The 23,038-nt window shown below is 38.5% G+C and overlaps 2 protein-coding genes across 5 annotated transcripts in view; one reads left to right on the top strand and one right to left on the bottom strand.

Annotated features, from left to right (window-relative positions):
• Positions 1–1,605: 1,605 nt before the first annotated feature.
• Positions 1,606–11,316, top strand: LOC148835921 (uncharacterized). The gene is made up of 6 exons (XM_088913018.1): positions 1,606–1,984; positions 2,464–2,539; positions 3,146–3,454; positions 8,344–8,455; positions 9,090–9,135; positions 10,200–11,316. The coding sequence occupies exons 1-6, from the start codon at positions 1,979–1,981 to the stop codon at positions 10,302–10,304; spliced, it is 654 nt and encodes a 217-aa protein (XP_088769144.1). The 5' UTR covers positions 1,606–1,978; the 3' UTR covers positions 10,305–11,316.
• A 6,366-nt stretch (positions 11,317–17,682) lies between these two features.
• Positions 17,683–23,038, bottom strand: part of LOC148835920 (nectin-1-like) — a 28,743-nt gene continuing 23,387 nt past the window's right edge. For 2 of the 4 annotated variants that reach the window (XM_088912999.1, XM_088913000.1), the window contains exons 4-7: positions 22,282–22,581; positions 21,828–21,930; positions 21,123–21,268; positions 17,683–19,975 (exon numbers count right to left, since the gene is read on the bottom strand). In XM_088912999.1, the coding sequence (XP_088769125.1) occupies positions 19,824–19,975; positions 21,123–21,268; positions 21,828–21,930; positions 22,282–22,581 (701 nt within the window). In that variant the 3' untranslated portion in view covers positions 17,683–19,823. The remainder of the gene's footprint in view (positions 19,976–21,122; positions 21,269–21,827; positions 21,931–22,281; positions 22,582–23,038) is intronic. The other 2 variants (XM_088913003.1, XM_088913001.1) reach the window with 1 other exon arrangement.

Below are 23,038 nucleotides of genomic sequence, written 5' to 3'. Positions count from 1 at the left end.
AGTATAGTGATGGGGACACTATACTGTAAAAAGGCACTGTTCTTTAGATGACACATAAAACTGAGGTCCTGACTCTGTGGTCATTACAAATCCCTGGTCTTTTCCTGAAAAGAGTAGGTGTGATACCCTGGCATCCTGGCCAGATTTCACACTGGCCTTTACCAATCATGGCCTTCTAATAATCCCCATCTATGAACTGGCTTCTTCACTCTCTTCTCTTCCACACTGATAGCTGATGTGTGGTGAGCGTACTGGTTCACTATGGCTGCTATCGCATCATTTGGTTAGGTGGAAGGGAGTACCCATCGCCAGTAAAGCACTTTGATTGGAGTGTTGAATAGTGCTATATAAGTGTAAATAATAATAATAATAATAATAATTATTATTATTATTATTATTATTATTATTATTATTATTGTTATTTGTTTTTTTCTTTGAATTTGTGGGGTAGGTTGTGAATATAACAATTATTAATTGTTACTTCACAGAGTCATGACTACAAATTTTAAAGCAACAAAATGCAATAACTTATGCAAGAGTCTGAATCCTTTTGCAAGGGTCTACAGATGGTAGAGTGGGGAATGTGCATCTTTATTTAACATGCACAAGAACAACTTTGACTGTGGTTAGTGGTTCAGTGACGTGGAGGGGTGTTTAAGATAAGCAGTGGTTCTAGTTCAGAAGACAAACCAGTGTTATTTAGCTGCAGTCAAGAGATGACCTTCAGCAACCAACCTTGGATGTTTGTTTTCTAGAAGCTCCAGATTGCTCATCCTCACCAACAGTGTGAACATTTTGTTTTAGCATATAATTCTCTCTCACTGTTGCTTTCTTGAGTGCTCTGTTGCCAAGACTAATTTAGGTCCAGCAAAACATTTTCATCTGAAAAACACATTCTTGCCATTTCTGTTCTTATTCACACTGGTTTGTCAGTTAAAATGTTAAGAAAACAGTCATTTAAAATTAAAATAATACACATTCATTTTAAGAGTGCAAACTCTTTTTTTAATTGCACTTAAAATGTGAAGGTGAGCAGTGGCATTAGCTGTTAGAGAGTTTCAGGAATTAGGGTGCTAGCATGGTTAAGAGCTTGACATTATCAGAACTGTTGCCAAATAAGGGAGGCTGCATTACAATCCCATTATATTATAAGAACATTATATCACACTTATCTACAAGCCTGCTCCATTAAAATTCAACAAAGCCTATTATTTTCATTGCCAGGATTAATGGATATGATATCAATGGGGGAATGATAGTGGAGGCGTGGAGTGCAGCTGTCATATAATACTACAGCCGATGTCCCCAGCTCTGTGCAATTTCACTTCAGACTTTTGGGGAATGCTGTTTGTGTTCTCTATCTAATATCACAAAGCTGTCAGTGAATGCTACAACAAAAATATTATACAAACTTATTAAATATTTTTTAAAAAAAGTTATGGAGCAGAGAAAGAAGAGTGCACAACTACAAAGAGGGAAATTTAGTGAAATAGCCTCCTGATATATGAGAAATATGAGGCAGCAGAGAACCTAGCATAAACCTTGTGATGATATTCACTTGAAGAACACACCCCTTTTTATTCTGAGTTCAGAGATTTGACATTTACATACCTGGAGTCTTTGAGTGAAGAACTTCCTGTAAAGTTTGTCTGTCAGCTTGCCTTTGTGTTTATTGTATGGTCAGTTCTCCCAGCATATCTGTTTTTTTTTTTACTGTTCAGGAGGTTCTAGAGGTGATTAGAATTTAAAAACATACTGAAAAACATGATGCCATTCTGGACTATCTGTGCTCAAGAATTTATTTAGCAGCAGGACAGCTCTCTGCTCTGTAGCTGATGTTTCGTAACAGAATAAAAAATGTACTAATATATGAAATGTTCATTATATTAATTTATTCTCACCACTTACAATCAGATTTATTCTTAGAATAAACTGAAGTTAGTCCTTCTGTTATTAATTGAAGGCAAAGGATTTTTCCATGCAGGTAAGCTACGAGAAATCTTTCTTTAAAGAGACCTTTGTTACGATTATGATTTACTACAGTTAGAGAAAGTATACTGTGATGCTTTTTACTTTCACTTCTGTCACGTCTTACCGATTACTTTAGGTACAAGTGAATGTCAGTTGTTATGTGAATTACTAAGTAATTTTATAGTAAAACCTTTTATAGATTAATATATAGAAGTCAAATGTAAAACCATTTATTGATTTTAGTAACATTTAAGTGGCATTGTTTTCATCATATAAGCAAATAGCCTGTTGCCTCACATAAAAGTGATAAGTGAGTGCTTAAACACACAAATGTTTTGATTGAAATTAGTCTGTTTGCAATACAATTAAGAGTAATGTTTGCAATGTTAATTAGAAACTATCAAATATAATTCCAGTTTTATACCATTCAGCTTTAGGTTATTAATCACTTGTGATCTTTTTTGTCTGTGTCAAAAAACCTACATTTTCAAGAGGACTATGAGGTCCGTTTGTGAAGTTGTGTATGAAATCATTCTACTAGCGTTCAGCATCTGTGAAGTTTATTCAGGTAAAGAAACTGAACTTTTTGTTGTTTTGCTTACCAGCCATTTGTCTGAATGTGTGGCTTAAATACGTCCCGACAGCAAAAAATATTTTTATTATTGTATAAAATATTTGTAAAACTATAAAATACCTATTTATGTGAGGATAATTATAAGATTTATCTACAGTATCTGGCGATAAATATTTAATAACATATAAGTTGTATTAATATTAGTATAGATTGTGGTATAAGTTTGCTATAGAAAGTAAACCTGCTCACAAGTCTGTTAAAACAATATTGAACACATACATTAACCTAACCATAATAAAACAATTTTGCTTGTTCGTTAATGTATCTGATGCTCGTATTAAGTGACGTAAAGGTGTACCCAGTTGTACAGCAGGATATTTTACAGAAGCAATAAGAATCAAGTTTGTATGTTTAAGAGCACAAGTATTCTCCACCTGGGATTCGAATGCCTAACCTTCCAGTTAGGTCCAGAGCCCTTTTTGCTATCCCTTATTCAGAGCGTTTCAGCTCATTACCAGACACGCAGGTCCCTAAAGGTCAGCTTTGTTTACCCAAGTTCATGGCTAAATATTGTAACCCAGAGGACTTTTGTCTCCACAGGTATAAGAGTAGCCAGAAGAGATATCACAGCCATCGCTGGCACAACAGTGTCTCTGCACTGTAAGAATGAATCCCTGAGTTATTTGTCACAAGTCACCTGGAAGAAAGACGGGCATCTCCTTGTCAGTTACAGACCTGGGATTCCACCCTTTTACAAAGAGAATACTACATTAAGATTTCAGCCAAGTCAAGACAAGCTGTATGGTGTGCAGATTCAGGATGTGGTCACCTCAGATGCTGGGAACTATTCGTGCGAAACCACGACAATGACAGGGATCTGGGAGGAATTCTGGGAACTTCTTGTCCAAGGTATGGTGGGTATCTTTTTTCATTTAATTACTGTATTTCTAGGGCAGTGCTGCTGAACCTTTCTGGTAACAGGGACCAGCTCCCTTAGGTCCCCCCAAAATCTGTTTTTGACTAAAAACATTCAACAAAACAATGGAAGAAAAAAAACATTGAATTCATCCATTCTTACTGTGTCTCTCTGGCTCTGACTGTAAGGTCTGCAATGAGTCTATTAAGGGTCTGGTAAGCATTGATTCAGGGAACGTGGTGGTTCAGCAACATGGTTCTAGAGTATATTTCTTTAAGATACAGTATAAAACAGAAGCATTAGCGCTCTATCTAATCAGATAGTAGATAGTTACACCTTGACCACACTGCCTCATGTATTGCAGCCTCACCAGCTGAAAGTAACATGGCTCTCCCTGTGAAAGGCAATGAAGGTCATGTGTAAAGTGAACTCTCTCTGTAAGCACATCACTGAAAGGTGGGAGGAAACCAGAGGTCCCAGAAAAAAAAACCATGATGAAAAGCATACTCCGGACTCTGGAGCTGTGAAACAGCAGTGCCAACCCCCCCCCACACACACACACCTCACTGTGGTTATTTATAACTATTTCATTAATACTGTCCAAATGCACAAATGCAAATAGAGTGTACTAACATAGCACACAACATTAACACAGCTGGAAGCGTGCATAACCTGTTGATTACTGAACCCAATTTTATTTTGTCTCTTCCCTTTTGTACAAAGCTTCTCTAAGCTAGACAGACGCTGTTATTAGACTCAATTATCCCACTATTCACACTACAATAACATTACAGTAAAAGCTTGCAGAATGTTTTGGTAGGTACCAAACCTAGATCCCACAATCTATTTGGTTATCTATACCTAATTTCCTCATTTTTAGCTTACCTAATAATTATAATAATAACAACAATTACCTTACCTCCTCTTGTTTGTAACCTTTCTTATGTGCTTTTGCTCTTATCCCTAAGACTGAACAGGTTTTAAACCAATTTCTGTTGCATACGCATTTCAACCAGTGAACTTTAGAAAACAAAAATGATCTGATTAAATAAGTGTCTGTTCATTCTTTATCCAAGGCAATGAACAGCTGATCAGTCCGATAATGTGTTTGTGGAGGAGCTCTGTATGAATTAGGTGTCCACCATTTCTGTGTATTAAGATTCTCTTTAACCACATCAGTGCACTGCACTGGGTTCCCAATGGTCTGAGTCTTCACTTTTATCTTTCATGTAGTACCTTGATAAGGTTTTGGCAGGTGTACACAATTACTTTTCACAAACTTTGTTGCCTGTTCACTGGTGTCTTATTCAAGACAAGGTGTCCATTGACAGAAATTAAATCCAGCCAAGTTAATGATTGAGAAGCCATTGTTAGTGTTGGTACTTAGACTTGTTTTAGAAGTGCGTATTTGTGATATTACAGAGGTTTCTTTCTCTTACATTGCTCATGTATGCTCTTGCCTTTCCCAGGCCAAAGCAGAAAAGGCATCCTGTGTTCTTGTGAATAGACCACTGCAAAGCTGACTGGTGTTACAAAATGTTGCTCACAAGATTCAGTATGTTCAGAATTCAGCAGGCGGGATTTTACCTAGAGGAAAATATGACATTAGCATAGCATTGAGGTTTGAATGAAACAAAAAAAGATCCTGCATGGTTCCTAAAAACTTTGATGATTATTTTCCACTGACAGCAAATGGTGGGTATCCTGCCCACTCATAAACCACTGACATGGCCAATTTCTGACAACTTTTCATGAGGGTTTGTGTTGCCTTTGATCTTAATTTATTAGTTTCGAAGTGGCTAAAGTTGTATTTGAGCTTTTTAAGCATGGCCCTCGTATTTCATGTTTTATGGGGGGTTTGGAAACTGTTAGATTTTAAATGCTGATGTATTGTAGTAGCAGCTTGTGTGGAGGTGGTTGTGTACTGAACAAAATATTGTCCTAAAAACTGAAAGATGTTTGTTTTTTTTAAACATGCTTCCATTTCTCTTGAAGATCGCTTCCGTTTCTGTCTGGTTCTGATCTACAGTGGGTGCCCCCCACCCCCGCATTTCTCGCTAGACAATGCTGGCGGTATTCAGGGTCTTTGTCCCACTTTAGTGTCAAAACCACTACAGCAGTGATGGGTAGCTCTTTGCCTTTCCTTTCAAATCATTCTTATATGTCCTGTTGCTCGTGTTCTTGCACTTCTGTTCTTTTCTTGTTTCTGCTCTGTTTGACCGCCTGGGTACAGTTTCAGGAATGGCGACTTTTTTAATGGAGGTCAAAGGACGTCTTCCTTTGAGCTCTTCTCTTCATTTGTTCTTATGCTTTTTCAGCGTAGGGATACACTCTTGTTTGTGCACACATATGCAGTTAAAAAAACGGTTTAGTGTAGGAACGTGGGATGGGATAGACATTCAAAGCATCAAGCAACAGCCAGCATGGATCACATCTTCAAGTCTTGTAAGGCACCAACAGGAACATAAAATCACCTCACATTTTCTGCTAAGTGATAGGAAAGCAAATGTCCTTATTAAAACATTACCCTAAGTGTCAATTGTCCTAACTTACAGAGCTTGGGTAGAAAGACTGGGGTCTTTCAGTCTTTACAGGGATTATGTGTCCGTTTGTGATGGCCAAGGAGAGACACGGGAAATATTTTGCATATCTTACGATATTTTTTAAAAACATAAGAACGCTTACACACATGAGGGCCACTTGGCACATCTAGCCTGCTTAGTTGCTTGTATGATATTGATAAGAGAATCTCATCAACCACTGCCTGAAAGAGACCAGGGTATTAGCTTCAAAAACATGGCAGAGCAGCTTGTTCCAGACACCCAGTATCCTTTGTGTACAGAAGTGCCTCCTGGTTTTGTTTTTTTTTTAAATTCTTTGTGCCATTGGGTTGGCGTTTCTCCCTTGATTCTGAAGAAGTCCACTGGGTTGATGTCATCAAGTGCTTTTGATGTTTGGGAATATTTTTGGCATTTGGTTTCCTTGTATTATACTCTGTTCAGGACTGAAAAGGTTGAGTTCCTTCAGTCTGTCAGTGTAGAATATTCCTTTAAGGCCCAGATTGTATCTTGCTCTTCTTTGGACTGAGAGCAGCATTATCTTTTGTATGAAAATATATTTAGAAAATTAACTATTCCTAGGACCATATTTCCATTTACACTATGGCATAGTTCTAATAATTGTTTCCATATCCTGAAATGGTGTACCACATATACTGTATAGTGCAGTGTGTAAGTATTTGGACAGTGACACATTTTTTGTTGTTTTAACACTGTACTCCAGCACATTGGATTTGAAATGAAACAATGAGGTTAAAGTGCAGAATGTCAGCTTTCATTCGAGGGTATTTATGTCTATATTGGGTGAACCATATAGGAATCACAGCCCTTTGTATACATAGTCCCCCCCATTTTAGCCTCAAACACATAAGAACTTCTGAAGGGAATTTATAGCATGACAGGGATGAAAGAGCTTATAAATCAATAAATAATTGTTTGCCCTCTTTCCCCAGGACCACGTTGCACTTGCAGTGCAAGAAGGTTATTTTAAGAGTCACTGTTTAGCCTCAGCTCACATCAACAGAATCCTGTGGTTAACACTGGTAGCAGTAACTGCATATCACTGGCTGCATTGCTCCTATTAAGCTTGCAGGCCACCTGCACCTTCACTTCACTAAAACACTGCAGGATACAATGTGCTTATACTGAAGCTCATTGTTTCTTTCTTTTTTCAAAAAATAGTGCAGGAGGGAGATGCTATCAGGTTCTGCAAAGTTCAGGTGAAGTTAGAATAAAGGGTCTTTTGTCAAGTAAGAATCTAAAGCCACTGTTTGTAACGTACGTTCCATTCTTTCCAATACCGATGTGACAGGTTTGACCGAAAGCATTGGGGTGGAATTCAAGTTAATAGCTGAAATTAAATGCTGCATTGAATTGTTTAATGGAGCAAACAGCCAATGTAAACAACAATACAAACAATTCCTTCAAATAGAAGGAATACCAGGACTTTAAAAACTAGGTTTTCAGGCTGGATTCAAAGCTGCAATTAGACTCCTAGTGTGTTATAGCCTTCAGAATTGCATTGTGCTCCTCCATAGTAAATAAAAGGAAATAAAAGGCTTGATACATGAGAGTGAATACAAACCCATGGAAATTCTGGGATTATAGAGGCTGTGGAGGAGTGTAAAATGGGGATAACTTTTAATGGAAAACAGAAGCTGAAAAGATCTGGACATTGAATATGCATAAGGGAATTATAAACATGATTTTGAGAGGAGCCAATAACTGGTTAGAAGTGGATACGTGATGGATGAGACCACTATATAAGTAATTAAAAGCACTGATGCCCTTTGCACACCACATACAAATAACTCAGTGAGAAACTAAAACAGGATTCTTGTTACCATGTTGTTGCGAATGACTTTAATCTGCTACTTTTGTCACTCGATGCTTTAAATACATCTATATTTGGTACCAAAGTCAGTATGGGACACTCCCCTTTTCAATTAAGTTTTGTGTAACTGGTTAAATACTTCCTTACAGACCACCGTCAAGTTATAACAACATTAAACATGTTATATCAACATTCATTTATGATTACCATTCAAAATCACAAAAGCAATGCAAGTGTTTATGACATTTGTCAAAGTGCATACTATATATTATGTTTCAGGTTTAGAGCTATGATTTAAGTTAGGATTAGGGTGAGCTATTATTTTATAAAGAATTCTGAAATGAAATTCAAAGAGCAGCACTTTCTTTAGAGTTAAATAAGAGTCACACTGACTGTCAGATTTCTGGATTTCCTCCTAGTCGATAAAATTTCAGTGCAGAAGACTGTTTTTGAGTACTCTTATAAAATAATAAATTATGATGTGTTTTAGGTCACTTGGAGACTCAAGTACCAAACATGATCATCATCTATGTGGTTGGTTCCACTTCATTTGTTCTCTTTGGGGCTATAGCGATCATTCTCTGTAAGAAAAGATGCAGTCGGTAAGTTAAATTAGTCACAAAAATTATAAAAGCAAGTGTTGCTTAGACTTGTCTGTCTTAATTGTTTCATGCTTGTTGCCTCAGTGTGAAGGCAAGAGTTAATTGCAGGGATACGTGTTCAGATCAAAAACACTAAATCCTTGTTTCATGTTCCTGAGATTGACAATATTTATCTGCCTTTTTATCCAAAGCAACTTAAATTGAGCCCATTTATACAGATGGGTATTTTACTGGAACAGTTCAGTTGAACACCTCACTCAATGATACAACAGCAGTCTCTCAGCTGGGATTTGAACCCATAGCCTTCCTTTTAGAGGAACAGTGCCCTGTTTCACTGCTCTACACCAGCTTTAGCAGTTAGCTCTTAAGGGTAAGTTAATCAAGTCAAATCTCAAGAAAAACAACCCTGATCAATCTGTGATCAGAGACAATTTCTTCCCACAAGCTGTCGGATTACGGAAATCTACCCTTACCACTGGCTCACACTGATTTTTTTTTAGTTGAATGTTATTTAACTTGGAGATTCCTTTAATGTCTTTGTATTGGAGCATAAGCATTTAACTGGACTCGTGCATATGACAAAAACTGAACTGAACTGTTTGTGCTTGTCTTTTCTGTTGTTGCAATAATTTAGACGTCAGAGCACAAGGGGAAATGAAGCACGTCCCATCAAAAGAAAGGTAAGTTACATTACAGTCTCGCAAGCTTTTTTTCCACTGAAAATAGTTACTGCCGCATCAGAATTCAGTCCAAACCTTGTCTGAATGTAAATGTGAGTGCATCCCTGTGCTGCCCAGTTCAAAAACCCAGTAGCGTTGAACATTTCAACGTGATAAGGTAGTTTCCAATGTGGGTTTGCAGATGTGTTATGAACTACTTAGGTCAACTTATTACTTAGTTCCCACTAAAAAAATCAGTTTCCTGGAAAGTTTTGTTTTTACGTGTTTGCTTTACATAAAATAGATAGCACCTTCCTGCATTTAAAGACCATTGTTGTGTTAATTATACCTTTACGTTGTTCGAAAGATGGGTCGAATCTTTAATTGTCCTTTGAGTCGCCTATGTATTTAAAATGGACACGATGAAAAACCGATTACCTCCTCAGATTTACAAAAATATCGACACATCTACAAAGTATTAAGACGTGCTTGTTAAGGCTTTTTTATAAGAAAATGCAATTGTTTGCTGATGTTGGATTTTTAAGGTTAAAACGGCAATATTCGTGATTACAGTATGGTGCTAGAGACAAATTTAATTCTCCTGATATTAAATGCAAAATCAACTACCGTACCCTGGAGAAATAGATAAACAAAACTGCAAATATTGTAATCCCTGTATCCAGTACCTGAACTGTCCAGACTGTTACTACAGGTCACATTCACCGTGCATGGTCACGGGATTACTGGAAAAAGAAAGCGCTATATCTCGGGATGGAAAGCAGTACAAAGGCTGCTTTCAATGGCACTGACTGGCACAAACGCAGCACTAATGAATGGGGCTGGGGCACATTCACAGAGCTGCCTGAGCGTTGTTGTAGGATAAGGTGTAATTCCGTTATAAACTGTAAAAGTAGCACTGGACAAATAACAGCTGAGATTAATGACATATTACTGTATTAAGTATATTACTGAACTAGAAAAGTCCTGTTTTTGCTTTGATGTTTTCCTTCCTAAACTGGCTCTAGATGTGCTCTGTATCTAAATGTTTTGGCATGTTTAATCATTTTAATTCTTTGTTTTTGCAGATGCAAAGGAAGAATGAAGAAATTTATGCAAATTGTCTGATGCTCAAGTCCGATCTATATCTGGCACAGCAGCAAAAAGGATGTAAAGAAACATGCTCCTCGTAAATGAAATGCATGATTCTTAGTTTAGATGCAGCAGGGATCTGGGAGAACTAAAAATGTTATTGGATGGCAGTCTCACACAGGCCTTACATTGAGATACCTAAACCCAGTTTTCTTTTCCAGTTTGTATTTTTAGCATTTATACATACTGTACATTCTCGTGGCTGGTGTTGTGAAATAGATCATAGATCTGTAAAGTAGGCTTTGGAAAAACTGAGGTAACCACAAATGCAAAGTGACAATATAAATACAAGCAAATCGAGCTCATTTGCTTCCTGTGAGGCTTAATTTAAATCGAGTGCTAGGCAGCACAACAACATGGTGGAAAGTGCTACTACCTCACAGCTCCTTGGTCCCAGCTTCAATTCCAGACTGAGGTGCTGGGCTGTGTGGAGTCTGCATGGTTCTCCATGTTTGCATGAATGTCCTCCCACCTTCCAAAGCCCTGCTGGCTGCGTGCACCATAAATCCAGTACCTGTTCATGCCCAGTGTCTTTATTGTTCTGGACTGGGCTCAATCCTTACCCCTTAATGGAAGGATGAAACCAAGGATCAACTGCAAGTGTCTCTTCTAACCTGTTTCGAAGTCAAACAGGTTTGGAAGAATACTAAACCAGTTTGGAAGAATACTAAACCAGTTTTGGTAAAAGAGATAAATGTCTCTGCAAAGCTCATAGAGGGGCATTAGACTTTAATCATCATTTGCAAGTTTAACTAGTTCTCTATGTAGATTAAAGATCTTCAGAAAAAGTATTACGTTTACTTGCATGTACTTAACCTGGCTACATAAAATGTTATTTTTAAAACATAAACTATGACTATTTATGTAACAGTAGTTTTAACATCCTTATGCATGACACATCTGTGTCAGTTTTTACTTGTCTACTGCCATGTTAGTTCCAAGTGCAATGTGTATTATGCACGTGCAATATAATAAAAAGGGTTTCTGATTAGACTTTTGTTTAAAAAAAAACCAATGTAATTCATATGAAATAAAATGAAAATTTCTTTGCACCTGGTAACAACATCTTGCTTGCTATTAAGTATTGCCATCCATGTTGTTGAGAACCCCATTCCAGCAGCTTTGACATCGTACAAGTACTGTACATCGTCGATTTCTAAATATTTCGAACAATTTAATTGGAACCAATTAAGCATTTTTTTTTGTTCAGGTAATTTAGAGTCACTTTGGAATCTAGTTCTAAAACTCTGGATGCCCTTAAACCCTTGGATTAAATTGCAAGGAAGTTAAAGCACCGTACTAACTGGAGTTCAACCCCTGGTTAGCACGCAGATCCGTGTTCAACTAGAGCGCCTATTTACAACCAATCGCAACGAATTTGTCTGCTGGAATTAGCCCGCAGCACCGTACTAAACCTGTTCTCAATTGCTACAAACCCAAAGTAACAGCTGCTGCCCTCTAGAGGTTGCTGAAGTACGGGACTAACTTAAACCAACTCTTCATAGTGTAATAAGTACAGAAGTATTTAAATGGTCTGTAAGTCTTAAATGTGTTCTGTCACATCAGGGTCTCAATTGAATAGGTTTGTTGTATTTTATTGTGATGAAAGTCTACACTTTTGGTTCTCACGGGAAAGCAGGGTATTGGAGATTTGGAGGTCTAGTGAAGAAGATGCGTAGGCAAATGTAAGGGTACGTTAAAGGAAAAAAAACTTACCGACAGCTTTTTAAAAATGAGTATCACAGTTATTCGGAACACCGTCCCTTCTTTGTCCTGCGACTGTGGTCCAATAATATCGGTGCCGAAAGTCTCGGAGACAGAGCAGGCGGCTCACCCAGGCGATACCAAGGTTGTCTTGGACCGCACACACCACAGTGACAGTACTGGCTCTGGACTGGGTCAGATTAACAGTGATAAACCGAAATGACCTAAAAATATCTGTAACAGAAGTCTAAACCCACCTTTAAGAACTACAAACATATATATTGTACCTGTAGATGAAATAATCTCCCATGTACTATCACCTTTGATCGATATTTCTGTTTAAAAATAAAAATTGCTAACGGTATTGAACATTAGCTGGCGCTTTTTGGTACTATTTACATGTAGTACACGCGTTTGTCAGTTATTATTCGACATACTGTATTTCTTACTCTCAACTTCAAACGGAGAAATTGTAGCGCACAAGACTACCGCAGAAACAAAGGTAACTATACATAAAACCGAAATAATGGTTCGATTATACACGAAGGATCTCCGTATGAATCTTTATCATTTATCAACGGAAATAAAAGCGCCTATAGTATGATACATGTTCAAGGTCAGACCCGCAGCAGCTGTACTCGTTTGTATTGTAACTAATACTGCGTGCCAAATCCGAAAGTTCATTATAATTGACACCTGAGAATCAGAGTTCCCTTAGCAGAATAAATTACTTCCTTAACTGATCAATTAAGTTCCTAACAGGTGTTCTTTAGACATGAGTGATTTAGAGTGCCCAATAGGACTAAAAGTAGTCAGCTAGGACCATAATTGGACTACTGTACAGGCTCCATCCACAAGCTTTCGATATTAATAGTGTAACGCAACGGGGGCTCAGGCGGGCGCCCTTGCCGCATCTGGTCGGCCCTACACTGTCCGGGGCTCGAACCCGAGACTTCCGCGTCTCCCTGCAGCGACCTAGCCCCGTGAGCTAAAGAGAGATCTCCCTACAGCCCAGTAGCTGTAGTCCTGCTATCACAGGGAAGGGCGGTGACGTCACCTGCTCTGGTACGCCGGCTCTTACACAGTACCTGTCGGCCGTAAGCGTTACAATAGCATGTGTCTTCAATGTTAAAATCAAATTCAAATGTACTGCATGCAAGAGAGTGATACAGAGATGACTCGGTATCCTGTCAGTAATTACTGATCATTAAGCACCCAAAAAGTATTAGTCCCAGTCACATTATCCCGTATAACCAATCAGAAAACGAAGAAATGTATATTAGCGTAAGCTACAAACTGATACGGAGAATTCTCTAGTGTATTACTCACAATATTTTAAATGCATAACTGAATAAAACAACAATAACACGGGACATAAGCTTACGGTTTTAAATCTTTTTGTATCGTCGTTTTTGTCATTAAAAAGCGAATAATTGTTCAGTGTTACAATTAACACATTTTGCACAATTAATTAAGAAACATATATCAATTTCTTCAAAGGAACGTAGAAAAGATGGGTGATATTCCTGCACACGAAGCTCAATATCCCTACCCGAGGATAAGGAAAATACGTATTCGTACATATTCGTACAGTATATGTCTAAAACAGAACAGGGCTGGTGCCGTATCGGATTCAGTATGCCTTGGACATCTGTATCCCCTTTCCAAGTGCGCATGTGGACTGGAAATCAGAGCGTGAGTGTGTCTCAGGACCCGCGAAATTTGCAGGGAATACCGGATCCCACCCTCGCTCACTGCGGAGAAGTGGATCATGGGTTATCATACGAGTGAGAGTGGCTTACTTAAGCAATCCTTTTTTTTTGTTCGGGACATGCAAATAATTGTAATACTTACGTAAACCTGAAATTTAGAATTGCTCGTTTGCTACAGAAAATACGAAATGTGTGCAAGAGCAGGCAGACAAATCATACCTCTAATTTCTAGTGCACATGCTCACTTTGAAAGGGGATACAGATTGCCGTGGCATACTGAATTCGATACGGCCCGGGCCCTGGGCACAGGCGAACTGGGCGACTGCCTATGGCCCCCTCGATGTGCAACACAATATTTTTTGAATCTGAACATTCAAATATGAGTGAGAAATTCCCTACAGCGGCTCTTTCTGTTGCTGCTGTGAATTATCCTAATGGAAGCAAAGTAGTAAAAAAAAAAGACCACTCATAATCGAGTACGTAATGTTTCTGAAGCGCACAAAAGAAACGTAAACGATCTCAAAACAGAGGCACGCCAATCAAGTTGTAAAATGTGTGCTTCTTGTTCTTCTTTGAAACTTATTTATGTGTTCTCAGAACTGGTTTATACGTTTTCTAGTTATAAAATTCATGTAATTGTTCTAAGTAGTGAAAGTACATTTGGGTGGGAGCTGATAATAGTAGTGTATGTGTAAATCGTGATCTGGAGGGGCCCCAGAAAGCTAGGGCCGGGCCTGAAACAGACCAGAGTGCTAATGAGAGATTTACATACAACGGCTGGTTTTCATTATAGGAATGATGCTATAGCCAATTCCTTTTCTCTGGCGGAATTGCTACGGCTCTAGTTGGGTGTCAGACGCAGGGATGGTCAGTAAAATAAACTTCTGTTTAGTTTTTTACTCAATAAAAGTTAAGAGACCTAGAATTGGTCAGTAGATGGGGCCATTGACACACTTTCGAAACAGCAGCAAGCCACAGAACCCGGTCGAGGCACACGAGTCTCACGCTATTGCCTTGCGAATCATGTCGAAACTCTTATGTACTGTATGTCCATCTGACTTCCCGTACTTCAAAAAGGGATTATGGGAAGTTTTTAAAACGAAACGTACAAATTACGTTGTGTGTGTACTGTAGGTTTATTCCATGCTGAAAAGAGAAGAAAAGAAACACAACGTTGTGGAAAACGTAACACAAAATCAGTCAAGGGACCAAGCTGTCCATGACGGAATATGTGAATACTAATGTAAACACTTCCTGTTACGTGTGTGACCTTTCTTGCCGCACACTTTAGTTAAGATGTTTTATTTTATTTTAGTGGGGTTACCACTACACGTAGAAAATCAGTACAGAAAAAAGACAAAGTGCTGTGTCTGACGTTTAATCATTTTCTATTCATTTAAATCGTTTGGCTACAGGCAAACCTTTTTTGCATCACTAAAGAACAGTGTAATGCGTTGCAATACAGTGTTTACAGGTGGCAACTTTAACAGTAGCTCTGTAGGTTTGAGGCGGAGACATTAAAAAACTAAACAGCTCATTTTCTTTGCAAATTAGTAGAGATGAATTGCTCAACAGACGAGAAAATATAAACTACTTAAACTCATTTCCTAGAACGCTAGAACCAGAGGATTATTATTGAAGTTTTCGGTGTTTTTTATTAAAAGGTTCTCTGTTTTCTTAATCATCCTAATTATTTTTAAATGAAATTCAACATTTCACACCCACAAACATTTGCATGAACTGTGATGTGATTTAAAGCACTTTTTTAGTCTTTTAACAGTCTCCGCACATACTTGAACTTTTTTAGTCTTTTAACATACTCCGCAAAATTCTCATATTGTCCCTGGAAAGCTTCAATAGGAGGAAACGATCTTGGTTCAAACCAAAACCGCGATTAAGCTGTGAGCCAGAACTGCCATCTCAGCTTTGAATACATATTATATTTTGAAGTGTATGCAATAATATGATCAATTAAAAACTGAATTATCAAGTCAGATCAAAATAGAAAGTTGTTCTGCCCTTGAGAAAAAACTTTTCATAATGTCACCTTAAATGCATGATAAGCAAAAGAACCACAGTACAGCATGTCACTGTGAACACCTAAAATATGCCATGTCAGTTTAGTCAGATGAATAGAAAACGGACAGTCTTTTCTTTACAGCTTAATGCTAATGCCTTCTATAATCAGACGTGGCACTTGTGGAATGTGTAAGAGACAAACCTGGCGTGATGTAATGATTTCTTAAGTTCCAATGTATGTAATATCCGACCATAAAAACGTCCGTTGATGTTGACTAAGAAAAAGTGTATAGGTTTTGAGACCGTTGGTTTTGCATTCTGTCACTGTTATTGGGGTAAGTCTTTTCAATAATAATAGAAAAAAACTTTATTTGATAATGTCTTAGAAAGTTACTTCACAATTAAAAACAAGAGCTTGGAATGCAGAACAAGATGCAAGGGGCATTACTGATTAAGTAAAAGCCTTTCTGAATCAGAAGGTTTTGAGTCTGGATTTGAAAGCGTTCAGGGAGCTGACTCTCTGATATCCTTGGGGGTGTAGCACGGGAAGGCCCTGTCACCCATAGAATGTAGACAAATTCAGAGGATGATCAAAATAATTGGCATTTATACTTGTCAACAACATTTTGACTAACCCTGTATTTTGCACATGTGAGTCAAACGTCAAGCCTGAGTCAAATATAACACCCAACTATTAAATTTAGAATTGAAATTCAAGTACAGTGTTATCCATATATAGGCTTACTGCATTGACTTAATTGATATGATTAACTGATGGTAGTGCCAAAAAGCATAACTTCAATATTGTTGCAGTTTAATTTAAGGACTTTTTTAGCCATCCACGTTTTTTTATGTAAGAAATGTAATTAGACAGTGCAGGTTCAGTATGTACTGTATGTTGATTTGAGTATCATCAGCACAGAAATGATAATTCACACGAAGTGATCATAAAAGCTGACCAAGTCTGAACATGTCTGCACATGCTGAATGGTATGTGGCTGGGTCCAGTATCAAGCCCTGGGAAACACCAGATTTAACAAACCGAACTTCAGAACTGAAACCCCCAATGGAGAGAAAGTATCAAAGCCCCCAGTGTATTCAGCGAGGGAGAAGTCACTCAGGGCTTTCTAGGTAATAAGAATGAGGCTTTTCAACCCTCCCACAGGAATCTGCCTTCAGATATTTGAATGCATCATCCAACCCATTACCCTATGTACAAGTGAACTGTGGTGTCCACTCACAGACCAGGATTCTAAAAAATGGTAAAAACATCCTATAGAAACTCTGCACCGGGAGTTGTATAAAAACATCCTTCGTGTGCAGAGAAAAAATCCAAACAGCTGCTGATCAACATGCAGAAGAAAGCAATAAAGAATTGGCTAAATCTAAAAAGCAGTGACCACAAGGCCCTGCTGGGCCATGAGCTGAGCCCAGAGAAGAGCCCCCTAACCCAGCTGGTCCTGAAGCCTGCTGTCCTGAGCCAGACCAAAACCAGCCAGTCTCAGGATAGCAATGCTGTCAAATCAGAGTCACCCACATCACAGCACAGATCAAACAACAACAATAACTCACAAACTGGGATACACACACGCAAACACAACATAAACTGGAATGCTACTGGAAACTAAACAGACAATACACACAAGATGAATATTTGACCGGGTAAGAAATAGCAAAGAGAGAAACAAAACAGAGAAACAAAGCACAGGCTCAGTGACCACAATCCCGCCATAGAAACTATGTGTCACAGACATCTGGCTGCCCAGCGAGGACAGGCTGTGCTCCCACTGCCAGCAGGGAAAAACAGAGACAGAGATGCACCTTTAGCTGGACTATGAGAAGTACTCTAGGATTAGACAAATATTATTCCCTAGAATTGTAACCTCAATCCCAGAATTCCAGTTCACGTCAATTCTAATGTAGCATTCTAGAACATCAGGAGCATTGTGCCGTTACAGTAATTGAATAAAACTCTGAGACAATATACTGGATTAAATCATTTTATTTGAAGTTAGCCAATTAAGCCAAATCAAAACAGATCGTTGCAAGAAGAAAGGATGCTGATGAGATCAAATAAAGCACAATCAGCAGGAATATGGATCTGTTTAATCAGCGTCCATTCTGCCATGAGCCTTAGCCAGTTTTGCATATAGGCCATTCCACAGCCACAGCCCACAACCCTGCAGCCCTCCTGGGCAGATAACCAACATTTCCAGCTGAATAGCACAAGTGTCACAAAGACTCAAGGGTGTAAGGGACATAAAAAAGGATGAAAATGAGCAGAGGCCATTTGCACCTGTAGCAGGTTGGGTTGCTAGGAGGTAATTAAGGATCTCTCCTGGGTGTCCATTAAAGGTAGACAGGCAGGGAATCCGCTTCAGCAAACTACATATCTGCATCAGAAAGAGCATTTGAAGAATCTAGGATTTAATAAACTACTAGCAACAAAATCTGCACAAAGGGCCATCTCCACTCTTCTCATCTGTAACCTTTCTTATGTCCTTGTTTTTAAAATACTTTGTCTGTACTAAATAATAAAAGAAACATGTGCAGGGTGATACTGTAACTGTAGTATGGCCTAAATCACCTTAACCACAAGATGGCCTGTTGAGTCTCTTTTCATTTGTGAGAGGGACTGCAGAGAAAAACAAAGCGCATGTTTTGGCCTTATTTTGCACCACGTGACCCAATGGCACGGAGGAGAGAAAAAAACCCTTCTGAAGGGAAAATCTCTGGGGATCCAAGGCCATGGGCTGCCCTCCCTCCAGGCAGGCTAATGTGGTAACAGAATTCCACTGAGGCTCAAGGCTGTCTGCTCTGAATTCAAGGCCCATATGATCAATAAAGAGGCAGCTAAGCTGTTGTGGAAGATTCATATTAAAAGAGGTCTAAAAATACGAAGAGAAGACTGGATCTGGAAGAAAAGCTAGAAAAAAAGTCACATTAGCTGCAGAATACAAGTCACATTAGTATCAGAATACAAGTACTGGTAGTATGAGCTTTTCAAAAAAGCATTAATTGTTTGTGTGAAAGTTTATCCAAAAGTACAGTAGGAACTGTTGATTCATAATGGGGAGAAAGGAGCCGCTTGAAAACCTAACCATTTTCTGCCTGGAATTATTACCTTAATGATCTTGGGTCTGTTTTTTTAATGGGTCACTGACTCCATTAGATAAGAAATACATTTTATGGCTCTCTCTGTAATTCAAGATTTTATATAATGGCCAAATAAGTCAAAAGTTCAGACAGAACCCTATTTTTTCTTCCTCAGTTTTCTTTCAGTTTACAAACTAACTCTAAATGGAATGTCAGCAAGTTGATTATGAGCTTCTCTGCAGTTCTGGTCAAGAGTGATTACTTGTTATCTCGGGGTATGGATATCTCTTAAGAAGCAACGTCTGTGCCTATACTTATTGCATGTACACTTACAGTTATAATACTAAGTGTACGCTTGTATTATACAAGGGGCAATAGAGTTATTAAAAAAAATAAGAATACACAAGAGACACAGAAAAAGTTAATAAACCTGCACTGTTGCCACAAAAAATAAGCTGCATCGGGACTTCTTGTTAGGGTGACTTAGAATATGCATCTTACTTATCTCTGAAAAAAAGAACTTACTTTGAACAGGAATTAACAGTTATTCTAAGAACACTGCTACACAGAATGCAGCAGATTTTAAAGAAAATCAAAAATATGTCAGCTCTCAATAACAATTTAAGAATTGATTATTTAAAGTCAGATTTTTAATGTGCAGACATGCACATTTGAGAGTGAAGTAAAAAAATAAACCTGTGTTTTCCTGTTACTTTGAGGATTTTCTGTTCTCAATTCCTTTGCTGTAAAATATCAGAAAGCAAGCGTCAACTGTAACATCAAAGAAATACAGGCATCAATGAAGGTTAAAAAAAGATTAAAACATAGAGCAAATTATTTGGCACAATTCTCAGTATTAGGTTGTAATTATATCACATAACAGTTCACAGCAAATGTTCCACTTACTGAATCGAGTTCCCCCAGGCAGCTGGAGAGGATACATATTCAACATGGTGGAAACGTGTGACCATGCAGGAGAAGTCTGACCCATGTGTAAATGGAACATGTGCAGTATCTCTGTGGAGGACCCTAGTTAGACCCTAGTGGAAGTCTACAGTAGTTAACACTGTTAGTAACAGACAACTCTCTTACTTTTGTGTGAAAAAAAACCAATGTGATGATTACTGAAAGGAGCAGTATAACAGCAAGAGTGAACACAGCCATATAATTAGTTGAAATTCCTAAAATGAAATAGAAAAATGAAAGATTGTTAGTCAATGTGTAAAACCATAAACTGTGAAATCCTCAGTTTAACAGGCTTTGGATCTAATGGATAAAATCTGAACAGGATTGTCTGTGAAGTCAGAAGCACCAGACTTTGCCCGCAGTAATGGAGAAATGCACATCTAACAAAGCAACGTAAACATAAGGACTACATAGATTTAAGATTCAGGAATATCAGAGATATCCTATAGGGGTAGGTCAGTTGCTTACAATGGATGTTGTTTGTGTTTTGTATGCTTTAGTTAATTTACAGTATGTCTATGAAACATGAAAGAAAGAACTTGTATACTTACGATAAAAATAATAATTTTTATTGACTACAGTATGTTGCTGGTCGTGTTGAAGACTATGTTGATTTTAAATGTTAAAAATAAGTCAAAAGATCCAAAAAGCATATCTGATATATATTATATGATTTTTTTTGTCACGTAATAGTTTCTGCTGAAAAAACATCATTTGAGATTTTACAGCCATTCCGCAATAACAGACGCCCCCCCATAAGTCCATTAAACCAAGGGGATTCTGTACTTTAAAATACCGTATATGCTAATTTAATATTATATAGTATTTTTTTTAGCTTGTAAGATCAACAATATGAAACAAAATTGCATTGATAATCAAAGCTTATCTTTTAAAGGGAATGTAGTTTTTGGATGTTTACTTATTACCATATAAGTAACCTTAAGTGTATTAAATCTGTCAGAAAAGTGTTAGTAGCTGTTTCACTTGTGAACATTCCGGTAGTTATTCAGTCAACACAAGCAATGTTTTCTCTCAAGACATCAGTTGAGTCAGGTGTTTTCAGAACCAGCATGACACAGCAAATATGCAGGTGTGCATCTTCACCTCACTCAGCTCAATCTGTTTTTACAAGCAATTGCCTATTTAAATCTGAGGTATACAAATAAATGGTAAATAAGGTTAGGAAAATAAGTACAACATGCAATACTGGCCTTGATTGTTGAACTTCTGCACTTTAAATAATTAGAAAAACAATCAAACAAAACTATATTCCGTTCAAAAACTAAAAATGTTGATGAAATATTGTGAACTTCTAAATAACGAAAAGGTGGTCCCTTTCTTAAATAAAAAAGAATGCATTACCGATTTGGAGATAAAGCACTCCTGTTGCTGTGGCATTAGGGGTACTCGCTCTACAGTAGTAGAAGCCACTGAGGTCAGGGGTGATGACAGAGAACTCCAGCTGAGCTTCAGTCACAGCTGCCCCGTCTGGGTGGACCTCGTTCTCCCTACAAACAGCAAAGAGGGTTCACAGAAGGGACTTCTCTTTCAGAACTGCTGAGTGTTAGTGAACAGAACCCATGTGACACCGCTCAGTAAGAAATGCTACAACTCTACCATGTCTGGCTGCTTGAATAGCAGCACCCGAGACCTAGGGCAGGTTTTTATACCTCAGGCTAATGTACAGCAGGGTTCTGTCACAGATGGAATTCTGATTGAATATGTTCGCAAAAGTAAATCAGCCTGCATGTTTTCTGTTACAACGCTCTTGCAATAAAAACAGGACATCACTAGCACAGCACAACCAGAAACTCTCACACAGGAACTAAACCTGCTCAGCAGTAATTCAGAAGAAGTCAGCAATTTGGTTCTTTCTGTTTCTCATTTTGTTTAGCTGTGCAATTAAACAGGAATCCACTAAATACACACAAAACCAGAACACTGAAAACAAAGATTTTTGCTCTTCTTTATGCCTGCCCTTATAGTGGAGGGTATTGCACTATGCACTGGTTTGAAGTGCAGTTCATTCTTGGTACTGTTGTCAAGTGCCACAGACGCAAGACATACCTTTTCCACTCATATCTGTCCACGGGGGGGTTAGCATCTGCTTCACACTGGAAGGCGAGCTTAGTTGGTGTGTCTATTTTTGTCACAACAACAGAAGGGGGATCTGAAAACCAAACAAAACCTCATTAAAGAAGCACCACATGGAGATTTACACTCTCTAGTATTCAAAACCAGTGGTCCCAGATATCATAAACAGTCTGATGGGCTGTAGCCACAGCTCACAGAATACAATGCAAGGTGACAGCAGACAGCGGTGTCTCTTTGTCGCTGTGATGCCACAGGTGAAAGGTCACTATGATCACAGCAGCTTTCTTTTTCCACAGAGCCCTTTGGAGGTCATCTGCCCTGAGCCAAAGACATGTATTTACCCATCATGAGCAGGCTAGGGACCCCGAAAGTGAACGCGTGGCAGGTGCAAGGAGTGGAGTGGAGTGGAGCATGCGTGACTCCTTACACTGCACGGTGAGCCTGGAAGAGACCACTTCTGGCTGGGCCAAAGACAGGTGCTCCACCATGCATTGCACCTCCTGGCGATGCATCGAGCGTGCTGGGATGGCTCGCAGCTGGCTCTCGATGGTAATGGTAAGGTCCTCGTGCATCGATGAGCTTTCCATGCTTCCAAGCGTAGGAAAGGGAGTTCGCCAACTGATTTTAGCAGCCGGCTTGCCATTCTCTGCCCTGCAGGTTGCTATGCGACTTTCCGTTTCACCTTCTTCAATTGGGTCTTCTGTAAATACCGTGATCGCAGGCTTAACTAGAAAGAGAGAGTGTACTGCTGGGTTACCTTTCTGACCTACAACCACTGTCTGACAGTTTTTCCATTTGTGCATATCATTTGTGCTATTTGTACATAGGATTCAGTGGTGACATGCAATCTATAATAAGATTCTTAACTCCACACAATGTGAGAGGGTAGTAGGTTCAGACAATATGGAGATTATTGTCTGAACTACATTCCCCAGAAGGCTGTGGGGAATGAGATCTCATCCTCAGTCACCTGACCAGCTAATATGAGACAGTCATATTTAAATAAATTGTTCTCTTCTTGGTGCCTGTCCATGACATAACTATGCAGAATAGACACTGTTGAGATGGTCTCTGTGAACTTTGTACATACTTTTTCTGCAGAAGCTGCAGTAGTTGGTAAGGTGGACACACAGAACTGGTTTAAACTGGACTCTACTGTGTGATTCTATACTGTTATATAGAAA

Source organism: Atractosteus spatula, chromosome 4 (assembly GCF_055471065.1).
Source record: "Atractosteus spatula isolate fAtrSpa1 chromosome 4, fAtrSpa1.hap1, whole genome shotgun sequence".
Lineage (NCBI taxonomy): Eukaryota > Metazoa > Chordata > Actinopteri > Semionotiformes > Lepisosteidae > Atractosteus > Atractosteus spatula.
Note: the sequence above shows the minus strand (reverse complement) of the source record. Positions and strands in the feature narration are given on the sequence as shown.

Coding starts and splice junctions, on each gene's coding strand:
- LOC148835921 (XM_088913018.1), top strand. Junction 2,540..3,145: donor CATCTGTGAAGTTTATTCAG/GTAAAGAAACTG, acceptor TTGTCTCCACAG/GTATAAGAGTAGCCAGAAGA. Junction 3,455..8,343: donor CTGGGAACTTCTTGTCCAAG/GTATGGTGGGTA, acceptor GATGTGTTTTAG/GTCACTTGGAGACTCAAGTA.